A 15,133-nucleotide genomic window follows, 5' to 3' on the forward strand; every position below is an offset into this window, starting at 1 on the left:
GGGCAAGCCCCAAAAGCCTCTGGCTGAAGCAGCTGATGCCACTGCCGCCTTGCTCAACCCAACCCAACCCAGCCCAGCCCAACGCTCTCCCATGGAGACACTCACAGCCCCAGCCTCCTGCTCTCCCCTCAGTCTCCTCCTTCGCTGCCCCCCCAGTTTCTCCCACCACCACGGTGCTTATGAAGCCACAGGTCATACAGAAAGTGCTGCTTTTGCCAGGGGGGTTCTGGCTGACGTCAGCCCCTGCGCCAGCTCCCTCCCCTCCTCGCACAGCATTCCCAGATGGGGCTTGTCTACACGTGCTCTGCCTGGACAGTTGCTTCCAACCTATTTGTGACCGTCCCTCGCTTCCACCAGCCCCAGCCTCTCACGCTTGTGGCAGCACAGCCAGCTTTGGGGAAGGGGGAATGAGAGGGGGCAGACAAGGTGACAAAAGCCCCGAGGAGCGCTCCAGCCGTGGAAAGAGCTGAGCGGCGGTTTGCTTCTGCTCCCCGGCACGACTGCTGCGTGCAGAGTAGGGCATGGCTTCCCCTGGGACCTGCTCTCCTCTCCAGCCGATCCATGCACCTGGTTAGGGGCACAGTAAGAGAGCAGAGGGAAGGCAGTATTTCAGCCAAGGGAGCAGGGGAAAGCAAGACTAGGGTTCAGAGGCAGCTGTTCCAAGCACTCTGGCCTGAAATGGCCCTCGCTGCAGCACCTCTGCGACACACCGGTGGTTCCCAGAGAGACTAAGACATTCCTCAAAGGTCACTCCAAGGGCACAGCGCGAACCTTCCCCATAAAAAATTCTCTTTAATCTCTCCAGTGCCTGGGCTGGCTATAAATTGGCACAGCTAATTTGAATGGAAGTGTTAACCACCCACAGCCAACAGCTTCGGTCCGGAAACAGCAGCAAGAGGATATGGTGGGAGGCCTATAAACAGCAAGTGATGCCGAGGCAGCCAACCGGGCCGCTGTTTACAGTGTCTGATAATAAAGAGAAGCCAGAGGGCAAAGAAAAAAGGCAACATGTCTAAACACATTAAAAAGATGCTTTTTGGCAACCTAATTAGGACGTGGAACTTGCAAACCTGCTCGCATTAAAAATAAGCTACATGAAAGCAGGACTTACTCGCACCCGAGTACAGCGATCTTAAATGTCACACGCGGAGGTAAGTGAGGGCGTGCAGCTGTTAGGTCTCATGTCTTCTGGCTCTTGCACCTCTTTACAGGGCAGATTTTTTTAGATTTTTACGTTTCTTTCATGGAGTGAGACACTCGGAGGTGCAGGGTCAAGAGGCTGGCCACTGTCTGACACCAAGCCCTGCAGACCGGCTGCACCATTCCACTCCAACCAGTTCAACCAGGGAGGCAGGTCGCGATTTCTCGCCAAATCCACGCCCCGCTACACTTCCTACAGCCTGCCCGCTCGTCTGCAGCTTGGGGTGCAGGATGAGAGGAGGCTGTCAAAGCCCCAGCTCTAAGTAAGCCCTGACAAGCCCCACACAAGCACAAGGAAGTAGGCTGTGAAAAGCGTACCTTCATCGAGCTGCTGCCAGCTGAGATGTAAAGTGGGAACTTAAATGGAATTTAATTTTCCAAAAACTCGTACTGTGCTGGGCTGCGAAAAACTGGGGTAAAACCACAATGGGCTCCTGAGCAAACAGAGCTAATGCAGAGGAGAGAGTGGAGGCCCTGGATCAGGCTCAACACATCGTCCTCAGGAACTCTTCATCCCTTCCAAACAGTGCCTGGTCCCAGCACTCGCAGTCGAGCGGTCCCCAGCCCCTGAGCACCCCACAGCTCCAGTGAAGAGATGAACAGGGCAAAGCACCCACAGCATCTGCTGCACACCCAAGGGAGAAGCACCACTGCCGTTCCCCTCCCTTTAAACCCAGCTGCCCCAAGCAGCCAGACTCCAAACCACATGAGCCTACGATTTCAGCACAGGCAGATTCAGAGCTCAACTTCAAATCACGTTTCTCACTACTGAATTCCCTATTGACCTTAGATCCAACTCCAAGAAGGGCAGCAACACTTGCTGGTGATCAGCAGCCATCAAGCATAGCCAGGTTCAGGGCATGGTAAGGCAGTCGCTACTTCAGCCACCCATCCTTCAGTCCTTTCTACTCCTTCAGCGATCTCCAAACAACTACAGAAGCAGCACAGTGTGTCCTCGTGAAAGGAGGAGAGCAAATCCCAGCCAGGTCACGTCCAACATCCCTCGCAATTCTTCGATCTGCCAATTCATGGGTCTTGTAGCTTAATCATATCTTGGGAGCGGCTGCTCTGCTCGGCAGCACAGCACACAGCCACGTGGGAAGGCGATCCAGGGCAGCAAGCCTGTCTCCTATGAGATGTCAGTTTTCACGTCGCTTGCCCTCTGCCTCCAAAGCACATATCCAGACCTCGGTAAGGGATGGCAAGCATTTGGCAGACCAGCTCCAGCACAGCTAGCTAGCAGCAGCCCCTGATCTGCCATTTCAGTTTCTTGATTGAGAGTTTGCAGCCTGAAGGCACAAGCCAAGGTACTCCTCTAACAGCGATTAAAGCACATCTCCTGTCTTTCAAGCTTCTACAGAAGTAGCTTTCTACATGAGGAGGAACATTTGCCTCCCAGCCATTTTACAGCAAGATGCAGGGTCTCCGCTGCTCTGCGCTGGCCAGATACAGCACCTGCAAATGATGCTGCGCCTGGTCAGGCAAAAATTGGGGTGACAGAAGGAAAGCCCCTCTCTTACTGCAGCAAGAATCTGAACCCAGCAGGGTGATGGTGTCACAAGCAACATCCAAAAGCAAGAAAATCTGGGTTACCAGTCCTGTCCTGACAAGCATGCATCCTCAAATGCACTCAATTATGCCCAAATTCAGCATCTTCAGGGAAGAGAGAAAAGCCTCTGCTTCCTACAGAAAGCAAAGTGCCCCCCTGTCATTAGGCAGAGAAAACGGCGGTTTCTGAGTTCAGCATAAGCAAAGAGTGCTCAGTGACTCAATTTGTGGATGGAAAGCATCAAGGCAGGGAAGATGGGACAGCTTGTTATAGGCTCCCGGGGCTTCTTTGAAAGTGCCAGGGTGATACATTTCCAGCTCTCGCAGCCAGCCGAGAGACCCAAGGAGAGATCCTGCGTTTGAGACACTTACAGGCAAGTGCTAGGGAACTCATCCGGGAAGCTGCAAGGGAGAGAGGCGTCTGTGCTCAGGATTGCCTGCTCCCGAATACTGCCACACCCTGTCACCATCTGCCAGCTGCCAAAGTCTGTGGAAACGGAAGATCCGGGCAGAGAATGGTCCGCCGATCTGGGGCAGAGAGAGAGGGAGACGGTGTGATCAGTCAGGTCATTCAGCCACACGCCTTTCACTAACACTGGTGCCAGGGACCCGCTGGGCTGGCTGCCAACAGCGCCTGCGCCAGCAGCTTTGACACTCCTGGGACCAGGGTGCAACACGCAGCTTGGGCCGGGCCCCAGGCCAAGCCTTTCCTTTGAAAGCGAGGGGAGAGCCAAGCTGGCTGGGGCTGACAAAGCAGCAGAGGCGCACCAGGAGCTGGACACGACAGAGCCAGCAAGAAGCAGATGGCCATGCAGAACTGTGAAACCCATTAGCGAGGTGCAACAGCACATCCTGCCCCGAATCCCTCAGAGATGCAGATGCTGTGCTGTACAAGGGGCATCCCCCTGTTGCTTGTTGTGTAGCTGTTAGCACAACCCAGGGCAGCAGCAAGGCCTGACAGAGAATCAACATCGTGACTTGGTTAGTGTTGAGGAAGACTTAGAAATCCTTGGTCCGGCAGCCATTAGAAAGCAGATCACTCCCGAGGCATTAACACCAGATCTGAACAGAGCCAGCCACTGCTCAAGGCACCCCCAGGGCACCCACTTCCCCCCCCCCCCAGCATCTGAAGACCTTTTAATTCCTGTGTTAGAAGAATGGACTGTCCCAGAAACCAGGTAGCAAAAACATCTTTAGGTCAGGAAAAATAGCCAAGGGAGGATAATTGCTTGATGTATGCAACCTCCCACTAGGAAAGGAATAAGCATGAAATCTGAGAAGTGAACCCGAGGAGTCCCTCCAAAATCTCAAGAGAAGAGGGCACAATCACTTGAGACAAACCCAGAGCTCTTGGTTTCCGGGGAGCAAGCAATTACGGTGCCCCGCTGCACAGCGGAGTGTACATGTCTGGAAGCACAGCCTGTGGCAGAACTACTCAATTACACACTACCAAGATCTTCTGGATAATTTATCTGAGATCTGCTGGGCAGATAGCAGTGCACCAGCTCCAGCTCTGCTGGGCCAGGTACTTGCATGCTGTCTTCACAGCTAAGAATAGCAGTGGCGCACTGCAGCTGCTCCCCGAGAGACCAGGAGAATGGCTAAAAAGACAGGATCTCCCACAGCAAGAAGGACCTCAGTGAGGCTGGAAGGCAAGGGTGGGGGGAAATGCACAGCAGGCAACTTATTTGCAATCTCGATCTAATTCCAAGCCTGCCATTTAAGCAGTCTAATCAATACAGCCAAGTTTGAGAAGTCTGAAATGCAGTCCTGAGCTGGCTGCACAAGCAGAGAAGGGGAAGTCACACAGCTCCTTGCAGGCCAGCTTCCCATCACAGTGCTACATTCCCGCAGCTGCAGTTTAGGGGTAACACCAGTGTCTGGAAGTTCAGGGTCTTGAAAGGGCATCGCAGCTGAAAATGGGAAGAGGAGAGCTTCACCTGCCTTGTATAGCTCTTGTTCTCTGGCTACCTGATAAACCGAGGAGTGAGGTTCAGAGAGGTGCTGTAAGGGTTAAGTATTGGGAGAACCCCTTCTTGCAAAAAGGTGTTTTTCCTAGAGCTTGTAACACTGTAATCAGAATGAGGGCATTTCACTGAAAGCAGAACTGCAGCATATACTCTTAGAAAGACCTTTTGGAGATCAGACAGAGATAACCTTCCCTGGGATGCAAGGAATTTGTAAGGGAAAAGGAGCAGCTGTTCAGTGACATCTACCCCTCTCCCCGCCTTTGGAAGATAAAGCTGAGGAAGTCAGCATGATGGAGAGCAGGCAGAGTGTTTGGGCACAGAGCAGGGTGCCATGCTGGAAGCACAGTGGGAACAGTGCAGGAAGCCAGGGAGAAGCACAGAGGAACACTGCTTCAGTGCAGAGGGAAGAGGAGGATGTCACCTCCCTGAGAGGACAGCACAGCCAGACAGGAAAAACAGGAGTGTCACATGCAGTGACAAGGATTTGAGCTAAAGCAGTGAAGAGGTCTGTAAGCAATGGACTTGGGCTGAAAGTAGACAGGGACATCATTGCTGCCAGAAAAGTAATGAGCTGCTGAACAGAGGATAGGTTGGGGCCAGGCAGAAACAAAAGTTTTTAAGACGGAGACTCTGGATGGCAGAGGAGGGCTTGGGCTACGGCAGGATCTCCAGGTGAAGGTGAAGAGAATGGAGCAGAGCCCTGCAGTCCTTTCAAAGGGAGAACAGTACCAGGAGCCTGCCTAGGAGACTGTGCCCATGTGGCAAGCAAAGGAACAAGACATGATCCAGGGTCCCAAGGGCAGTAAAAATGCCCCTCTGCCCAGTATCATCAACAACACTGGCCAGGTGAGTCTGCACCAAAGAAAGTGAGCAGAAAATTGTTGCCTGCTTTGAGTGTGTGGCGTCAGCTTCCAACTGCTGGTCACCTTCCATGGTTGTCAGCTAAGATTAGACTGATTTTAAACTACCTCTTGGAGGTGGATCAAATCAACCTCTTGAATCATTTCTTGGACAAGCTGATAAAAGCGTCATGTACCTCCTGCAAGACTGACTCTCGGTGGCTCTCTAGCTCTCTAACCCTTCTTTGGGTTTCCAACCCTGTCAAGAAGCTGTGCCAGCTTAGTCAAGTTATATCTAACTAATAGCACCGGAGTCTAGGAGTTCAAGGCAGCCAATTCTGTGCCTTGCTTCCAGGCAGCAGAATGAACACTTGTCAATTAATTGAATGAACTGATTGACTCTGCAATGAGTCCAGGTCATCTCTCTCCTGGTTTAGTTATCTGAGCCTAGCCAGCAGAGCTGAGATACCATGGCAGACTTTCCCCTCTATCCCCAGTGCCTTCTCAAGGGAGGCTCCTAAGGAAGTGTCACAACCAACAAGCATCCTGAACAGCCTCAAGAGGCAGCAGGGGACAAGACCGAGTGAGACAGGCGGGGAAGGCATGGCATGGGAAATCTTGCATTTGCACTGCAAGAGCAGCAGAGCTTAAAAGGTGAGCTTGGCTTGAGATCAAGACCAGATCTCTAGGGTGACTGTATCCCAGTGCAATCCAGTCAAAGCCAGAGGTGAAAGACTTCCTGTTACTTCTGCCCCTGAAGGCTCATTGTAAAGCCTTGCTGCAGAGGCCCAAAAAGGGCTTCAGCGAGGCCTCCAGAGCAAGCTGGGGCTGCTGGGGCACCAGGACCAGTCCCAAGCCTGTAAGAACAACAACTTTGCAACACATTACAGCCATGCCAGAGGCTGGCTAGCTGTGAGGGCAGTGCAGAGGGTCTTGGAAAGCAGCCGGACGACTACAGCAAAGCTGACGTGGTTAGGAGAGATGAGATACAGCAAGTCTTCAAGTCGCTGTCTCTGCCACAGACATCTAATGGCAGACAGAAAGAGAATGAAAGTGAGCTTCACACACCCACCTCTTCAGGTCCACGAGTGGGAAGAAACTCCCTCAAAAGTGCAAGAATAACAAAATTAGATTAGCAAAACAGAGATGAGCTGCAAGCTGTTCCTTCACACAAGGAAGGACCTCTAGCAGGCCATAAACTGGCAACTCCTAGCCTGGAATGGTTCCTTTTAATTAGGTCACTGCTTCCTATGCAACATGCTGCACAAGACATATTTCAGAGCACACGGACACGTGCTTACCAGAGGAGAGCCAATACTGGAGGCAGAGCAACAGTCAGGGATCCTTCTCTTTTTTAATACGTAACTGAGATGAGTGCCAAGTGCCCAGCCGCTAGGCTCTCATCCTGCCCTGCACTACCTCCGCTCACCTGCCATATTTCTACACACCTAGGACTATTTGGGAAGCAGCTCATTTGCCAGCATATGCTCTATGCCTCAGATTGAAGCGTTAAGTAGGTACTGTAGCGCAGGCAGACTGTGGCAACCTGGAGTAAAGGGCAGCCCTTCCCACCTTTGCGTGGGAAGTGTTGGCATGGAGTACTTGGCAGAGAGCTGTACTGAGAGCCCTGGCTGAATCCCAGGCAGCTATCTACAGGCTGTGTTAGTGCCGTAACAGCCTGAGCAGCCAGTCCTCTGCGAGCACAACTGTTTTTGATTGCAGCACAGTCATGTGCCAGCCAGCAAGCACATTCTGTGGCATAGTTGTGCAATAATTCCAGAAAACGTTCCTGTAAACAATTCCTGTCCTGCTGCGGTCGCTATCCCAAGTTGTCACATCGCAGATACAGCTTCCAAGCCAGGTGGCTGTAAGGAGCAAGGCATATAGCACACATGCAGCCTTACCACTACCCACAAAATACCCAAAGCCAAAGGACAGCAGCTTCTCTGCCCCTCTCTGCACTCCTTCCAGACCCACACCTGAACCACCTGCAGCCCTACAAAGAAGGCAGCTCTCTTGGACTGTTGACTAAAGCAGATCCTCCACAATTTAACTCCTGCAGATAGCGACTCTTCAGATCACAGTACTTTGGGTTTTGTTTAATTGACTTAGCAAAAGCACATTCAACCAAAGATTATCCAGCTGCTAATCCACATTAGTGCTATGTGCACACACACTAAATCCCTGACACAGATACAGGATTTTCTGCAGTGTCATGGGATGCTTAGGCTATTAGTGTCAAATGCAAACACAGGACATGGTTTGCAAGCCACTACCCATTCACATGCAGGGAGTTTGATTTGATGCATGCTATCTGACATATTCAGAGCCTGTGTTTGTAGAACAAGCAGCACCTTGTCCTACTCTCAAGTAATCCTTGCATTATCTTCATGCATGTTTGCCCTCAGCAGATCTGATGTTACCATTCCATTAGGATAAGCTAGAAAGACTGCTAGAAATTCACCTTTGTACTGCTTTGCCTAACAAGAACCATCCTGGGATTTACAGGTACCCAGGACCTCTGGATCAGAGCAGGACTCAGAAGACGGGCTGGTGAGGCGATGGCAGCAGCAGACTGCTAAGATGGCCTGGCCAGGAGAGGGGCTTGGCTCCCACCAGCTGACTCGGCATTTGTGACTCCTTCTTTTAGGACACCCTAGTTCCCCTCCTAGGCCCTGCTTGTCTCTCTCTGCTGGCTTGCCTTCCTGTTCCCTCCAGAGCTCCCTTGCCTGCCAGCACACAGACTGGGCTACTTATATGAACTACCTGAAGGGTGCCTGCTGGCATTTTACAAGCAACCATTTTTCCTCAACTGCTGCTGCAGTGGTTAAGTGTTTTGTTGCTATGGCCACACAACCAGAGGATTAGGAAGTCAAGTACAGTAGTTTCTTCATCTTAACAGCCTTGGGTGTTAACCTGCCCGCAGCACTGTAGAGATAAAGCTATTTTTGGCATCCTGATCAGTCTCTGCGCTCCAGCCTTTCCATCCTAGTCCCACCATTTTTCAGGGGGTGAAGGGACAGAATTTACCTCTTCCTTCCATCACAGATATGCTCCTTCTCCACACCTAAAATGGGACTCTTCCTTCAGGATGGAAAATGGTGGCTAAAGGTACTGTGATATCCATTACCAGCATGGAGCTCACCAGACAAATTCAGACATTGTCCAGGCAGGGAGATCAAAGCCACATGGAGTGACATAAACCCTCTCTCTGGAGAAAACACACCATGTTCAGGCCCCCAAAAGTGCAAGCCATGTCAGTGTCCGACAAGGCAATGCATCACTCAAGTCCTTGGCTAGCAGAGCCTGTTAGCAGCGTTACCCCAGGGAAGGCAGGCAGGCACAGTCTGCTTGATCTGGCAACGGACTAGGAGGCAAAGGAGCATGAATGTGCCAGAAGACTTGGTTTGAAAAAGAAAGCAGCTCAGTTCAGCTGTTGCCTTGACAATTCCACCCACTCCCTGCAGGGTCTCTAGGCTTACTTCCTCCAGCCTGCACAATGAGAGGAGCAGAGCAAATGCAGGTGACCCCAGAGACCCGAGAGCATACAGGTGTACAGTCTCCACCGAGCATGAGGGTAGCAGGCTAACCATCTTTGTGTGCAGCTGACTTCACCGCTTTGGCTTCACAACTGATTCCCTTCTGCCGTCCCTTTAGTTCCAGGCCATGTAAGGGGTTTGCTCCCCTTTTATTCCCTATACCCCCATCATGTACTTTTTTCTAGCCCAGCCCTTCACATTGCCTTGTTCACAAAAGTTAACAGGGATTGGACTCGTGCAACCTGGCTGCATTGAAGGGCTATAAAGGCTTTGTGCCATGGTAGAAACTATCATAAAGGTCAGAAAAATGTTTAAAGTAGAATTCACAGAACATTTACCTCTTACAATGACAGAATACTGCAACTCCTTCTCAGGGATATTTATTTGGTATAAGGAAAAGCCACCCCCAGGGACTCTGGCCTGGAAGTAACAAGCTTCCTCACCATGCTTGCCTGCTGCCTCAAGCCCTGGGGATGCCAGTTCTGAACACCTGATACCACTGGGCACTAATCATCCAAAAGCTTATAGACACCTCATCCAGACACAGCCAGAGGGAAAGATAATTGCTGGCTTTACCAACTCTGAGCCCCTGGAATGCAGATCCCAGGGACTGTGTGCTCAGCCCCTTCCCGTGGTGCTTTTCTGCCTACTCTGTTTCTCCTCTTTGCTCTCGCAGAGTCCAGCTGAAGCATTATAAACCAGTTCTTCCACAGCATTGCTGCAAGCTCGCAACCAGCCCAGTGCTCAACAGCCTCTCAAGTCTTGGGAATGGCATGAGACCACACACAGGAATTGTAGCACTACAGTCGTGAACAAAAGCAGCCCCCAAGACAAGCTGCTTTCTCTCCTGCATTTTTTCCTTTCTTGGGAGATTTGTTTCGTCTTACAGAGAATGTAGAGGTGGGCCCCAGCAACAACTCAAAAACATCCTATTGATCTCCTTCCCCAGGGAGAACAGTTAGCATCATTTATGAAAACTGTTGGACAGTGATTCTTCTCTGGAATCAAGAACTTGGTAAGAGAGTCTTACACTTTTTCAATGTTTTACTTGTTTGTCATTTTATTTTCCATATGATGAAAGAGTACTAAAATTTGGCTGGTGGCTGTTTCTGAAGGAAATCACTAGAAAAAGACTCACTGGAAAACCTGCAGAGACTACACAAGCGTTTGATGCTGTTAACAGCAACCTCTTATCTAAGAGCCTCTTTATCCCCTGTCGGCCTAAACACATGGTGTTTGCTCCACAGGCTCTGTTCTTTCTTCCCTAGCCTCACTCACTGCTTTGCTTTGCCCTACCACAGCATCAGACTCCGGAAGGGTGCCAGAATATCCTTTGTTACGGCATGAGATTAGGCTCAGGTCCAGCGTCCCCATTCCCCGGTTGCCCAGCAGGAACACACAGCCTTCCAGGCAAAATCCTTTGTGCCAGCACAGCGCTCGCAGCTTGCTCCCAGCAGATTCTACCTCTGCTTGCCACCAGCACCCAGAGTTTTTCCACCCTGCAGTAGCAGGAAGGTCAGCAGGTGGAAAGGGGGACAGAATAGATGCAGAGTGAGGTCTGCTTGGTTTGAAAGGCTTCCTCCCACACACAACACAGCCATTTCAAACCCCTGTGGATGCATTTGACAGAGAAAGTGCTGTGAGGTCCAAGCATGCAGGCTGAAGAGATGCCAGAGCTTGTGGAGTTGAGGCATATGCTGAGCAGAGGCAGAACTGACACTTAGCTCTTATCGGCACAGTTCCTCGCTCCTCTAAATGGGCTGAGGCAGGAGTCTCTGTGTTTAATGGCCAGTGTTTCACACAACATCAGGCCGGAGAGGAACAGGCCTCTTGAGGCTTGTTTGCAACTATAAATACATGTGCTCCAGGGTTCTCAGAGGCGCACAAGTGCAACCTTGCACTCCCGTTACCAGACACTCATTTTGCTGAGAAATGCTCTACTCCGTCTCATCTCACCTGGATCTGGGCACTTCCAGTGGGCTGCTTCCAATCCTCAGGAAGTTATCAGAATGGGTTGATGAGGAGGAGCTGGAGGACTTGACTTCAACCATCCCTGCAGAAGGAAGCCTATCTTCAGACTGCTGCGACCTGCTCCAGAGCACGGCTTGTGGTGATGATGCACAGCTCTTCCTCCTGTGTCATGGAGGACTTGGGTGAGAAGAGAAAGCTGGCTTTCCCATGTACTCCAACTAGGAAGCCTTTCCACAACAGGCTGGATTTTACCCCAGCAGCTACAGGCTCTTGTTCCCACGGAACCTGCCCTCCTCCCTCCCAAGGAACCATGAGTCACGGGTAACCAGCTCAGTGACAGGGGTACACTGAGCTCAACCTATCTTAGCCCATTCTTTTATAGATCACCATCCACGTGACCTGGAAATCAGAGACAGGAGAATGCATCAGCCCACACACATACAGCGATTGCTTTGTTTAGTCTAGCTGTAAAAATACCTCAAGCAAGGGGCCTCCCAGCAGGGAAGGATCATTTCAATCTGCTCTAACTCCACAGAGTGTATCAGCGGAGGAGCTCAGCCCAGGTGGGTGTTTGTGCACACTGATGGGGGTGACAGGGACACACCACCAGTGTAATTTTCCTTTTTAGCGATTCCCTTCAGGCACCACTGACCACACTTCTGGCCACGTGCTCAGAGCTGACAATCATTCTAGATGTAGGTGCATTTCAGTCCTCTCCACGTCTGTGCTGACAGCCCAGACCCGCTCTGGCTTCTTTTCTAGCCGGCATGTTCAGACTCTGGCGTGATTCACTGACCATTGCTGCATCAGGCCTTAGCTCACAGTACCATCCAGCTACATACCAAACAGGCACACATATTTGGGACTAAGTCACGTCACTGCTGCTCCACCTTCAGAAGATTTTCTTTCTTACATCATTTTTTTTTCTGGGAGAGTCCCAAGAATTTTTCCCCTTCAAAAGCCACAGTAAATTGGACAAAGACTTCCCCATTTACACAAGTAAAAAGGAAAAGTCAAACAAACTCAAGGAGAAAAGATGCTGTTCTTCCTGAAATCTGGAAGGGCATCTCAGCTTTGACTTTGATTTTGAGCACTGTCAGCAAGCACAGCTAAAGACAGGCTCATTGTACAGTGGAAAGCACGATATCCTCTCTTCATTTCTTGAAGCGTGTCCACCCTCAAACATCACACCAGAGCTTCTCTCAAGCATTATTCATCTCATGTTATCATAGCTGCCAACATCTCCAAGCACAGCCTGCAGAAACAGGCTTTTGTACAGCTAAAAACCAAACGCCTCCCCCTGCAAGGAGACCTCGAGGCTACCTGCTTTCAGGACAACACAGCGAAGCACATCCCCTCCTCTCTCTACTCATGCTATGCACTGCCCAGCTCACTCAGCTTATAGCAAGCCATACCTATTCCCCAGACTACATGGCCGCAACAGCCTGCAGCAAGACATCTGTGACCAGTCCCCTCGCTAAGCACTCATGGCATGGCTCACAACCTTCCCTTCCCCAAGCTCATGCCCACAGCATGGGCCCAAACCATCCCTGTGGTAGCAGCAGCTACCCTCAACACAGCCCGATGTCTCTAACAGGAATGAAAGCAAACCAGAGTTAGAAAACACGTCATGGAATCAAGCCCTGATGCACACAAGTGCAGCAGATCTCTTCCAGCATGCTCTGGGCACTTTGTGTCTTGTGAAAATCACGTATAGGTTTTGTGCGGCAGGATCTAGTCTGTATGTCCTGAGCATTTAGAGGAACATAAATGCTTCCAGTTTACTACCCTGCAAGCCAGGCAAGTGGGAAGTTGTTCTCCACTTGCTGCAGTCACCTTGCTGTGGATAGGTAGGCTCTGTGTGTTAAAGAGGACTCTGTGCTGCTCACTTGGAAAACACAGTTTGGGACTCCCCATCTCCATTTTGTGATTCTGCAGGAAGATTCTCTCTTCCCTGCTTCAGCATTTTATAAACTGAATCACAGTGTGCTTTAGAAAGGCTGCTGCCACTAGCATGGCTGCAGGCTCAGTCCCAGAGGACTTCCAACTGCCTCCAGCACAACCTAGATTTAATTTAAAATAATTGCAATATAAAATAGCGTCTTCACATGTGCTGAGGGAAAGGAGAGAAAAATTAAACTGAGAGGGGCAACCCTACAGCAAGGTTCTGAAATCCCTAAACAGCACCAGAAACTCCAGAAGCAAGCACAATGCCTGTCCCAGAGCATCAGTCACCAGACACCTTCCCCGGCCCCCACTTCCAGACAACCACCTGCATCCCCAGGTGAGTCCTATGTGACCCTCTGTCAATAGCGAGCACTGAGAATTTCATGTTCTCCCCCAGAAGTATCTCTAAGCAGCGCTGCAGGCAGCAACCTGCTTTCAGCTCACACACCTTGTTCTGTTAGAGGGGCTGAAGTTTAGAGGGGATTCTTGCCCACCCAGCCCACCTACCACTAACTGCAGAAGCTCCCCTGTACAATCTCTTCCAGAAACTGATTAAGCTTCACTTTAGGGCAGCTAAACTGTCTTCACTTTTCCCTGGGGAGGCTGCTGCCAAATGTAATTTTTCTGGTAGTTTGGAACCACCTTTTAAAACTAACAAAATCCTTTCTGGATGAAGTTTAACCGTGAAACTGGTGAAAATGAAACAAAGCTGATTTACTCTCATCAGGGGGTGAACTTCAGGAGCATCCCCAATGAAGTGTGACAGTCTTTAACATGGGGCAGTCTCCAACTTTTGGTGCAGAAATTCTGTAGCACAAGCTGCAGCAAAGGTTCTGACAGCCAAATTCCTCCCTCCACTGTAAGGAACCCATGCCACAGAGAGCAGACCTGGAGGGCGAGGGACTTCAGAAATATTTTTTCGACTGTGCTCAGAGCCTGTCCCTTTTGTTCTGCAGCCCACTGAGTGGTTATCTCCTCACCATGCTGCTTGAGCCTGTGCTCCTGCTGGCATCAGCTCCACTGCTTCATAGGTGAAGCTCCCAGCTGCTCCAGGGGAACTTTCCATCCCCAGGGAGAAGTCGCTGCTCAGACTTGTGGTGCTGCCTCGGTCTCTCTGCTCTAGAAAAGAAAACAGCTACCTGAAGACCAGCTTGGTTTCGATCACTATCTCCCTTTAAGCAATACACTTCCCACATGCCCTGGGGCTGCATTCTTGTGAGGTCCCAAGGGAGGCATAGCCATTTGTAGTCACCTTGATGCTGGGAACCCAAGCCCCCAAGCGATCAACCATTACCAGCACCCAGGGGTGCTGATGCTTGGCAGCAGCACTCACTGAGCATGCAGATCTCTTCCAGGGTGAAGCCAGGTGGCAAACTCTTCCTTCTGGGGAAGGAAAGACAAAGTTATTTCAGCCACGCTTCAGGGCTGCGTGGAGGCTGGCCATAGCCAGATCTCTGTAGCACACAGTGGATCAGAGCAGTGGGGAGGTAGCTGTGCAGGGGCAGAGGGGAGGGGATGGGGCCGGTGTGCAGTATCTGACTCTCCTAACAGTCCCAGCCCACAGACCCTGCGCTTGGAGAGGGTGGCAACAGGCTGCAGGCAGACATGTGCTTATTCAGAGCCTCCAGGGTGGGCTTTGTTTCTTTCTGCCCCTCCTGAAATAGGAAGGAGTTAATATTTAGCAGTCCATTAAAAAAACAGCCACCCTGCCTCCTGCTCCCCCCCCAGCAGTGCCTGACGGAGCTTGCTGCGCAGCCTGCTTGAGCCAGAGCACACATCTCTGAGTTCATCCGTGCTAAAGCAGCCACGGACAGTCATTAAGCAGAGAGCACATTTCAGCATGGACAGTTTTTCAGAGCACAACGTGGCACCTCACAAGCCTCGGCCCCATTTTGCAGCCTTCAGAGTGCAGAATAAATTAAAGAAAACTGGGCCAGGACACCAGGGCTTCCATCTCCCCAAAGGAACAGCACTAACAAGCTCCCTGGCTCTGCAGCCCATGCAGCAGCAGGCACAGGCTCCTTACCTCTGCGACTTCACAGCAGAGAACTCCTCAGAGGTGATGTGCTTCAGAAAATTGAAGCAGAAAAAGAAAATCTGAGCAAAGGGAGAGAGAAGA

General features: G+C 51.0%; 1 protein-coding gene across 1 annotated transcript in view; it reads right to left on the bottom strand.

Moving 5' to 3' along the window:
* Nucleotides 1–2,088: 2,088 nt before the first annotated feature.
* The window catches only part of MTMR14 (myotubularin related protein 14), a 26,323-nt gene continuing 13,278 nt past the window's right edge, over nt 2,089–15,133 (bottom strand). Inside the window, exons 13-17 of the mRNA XM_035903840.1 lie at nt 15,041–15,111; nt 14,348–14,397; nt 13,995–14,133; nt 11,053–11,229; nt 2,089–3,276 (exon numbers count right to left, since the gene is read on the bottom strand). Of these exons, the coding sequence (XP_035759733.1) occupies nt 3,117–3,276; nt 11,053–11,229; nt 13,995–14,133; nt 14,348–14,397; nt 15,041–15,111 (597 nt within the window). The 3' untranslated portion in view covers nt 2,089–3,116. The remainder of the gene's footprint in view (nt 3,277–11,052; nt 11,230–13,994; nt 14,134–14,347; nt 14,398–15,040; nt 15,112–15,133) is intronic.

This window comes from Egretta garzetta, unplaced genomic scaffold, assembly GCF_000687185.1.
Source record: "Egretta garzetta isolate BGI_Z169 unplaced genomic scaffold, ASM68718v1 scaffold91, whole genome shotgun sequence".
Lineage (NCBI taxonomy): Eukaryota > Metazoa > Chordata > Aves > Pelecaniformes > Ardeidae > Egretta > Egretta garzetta.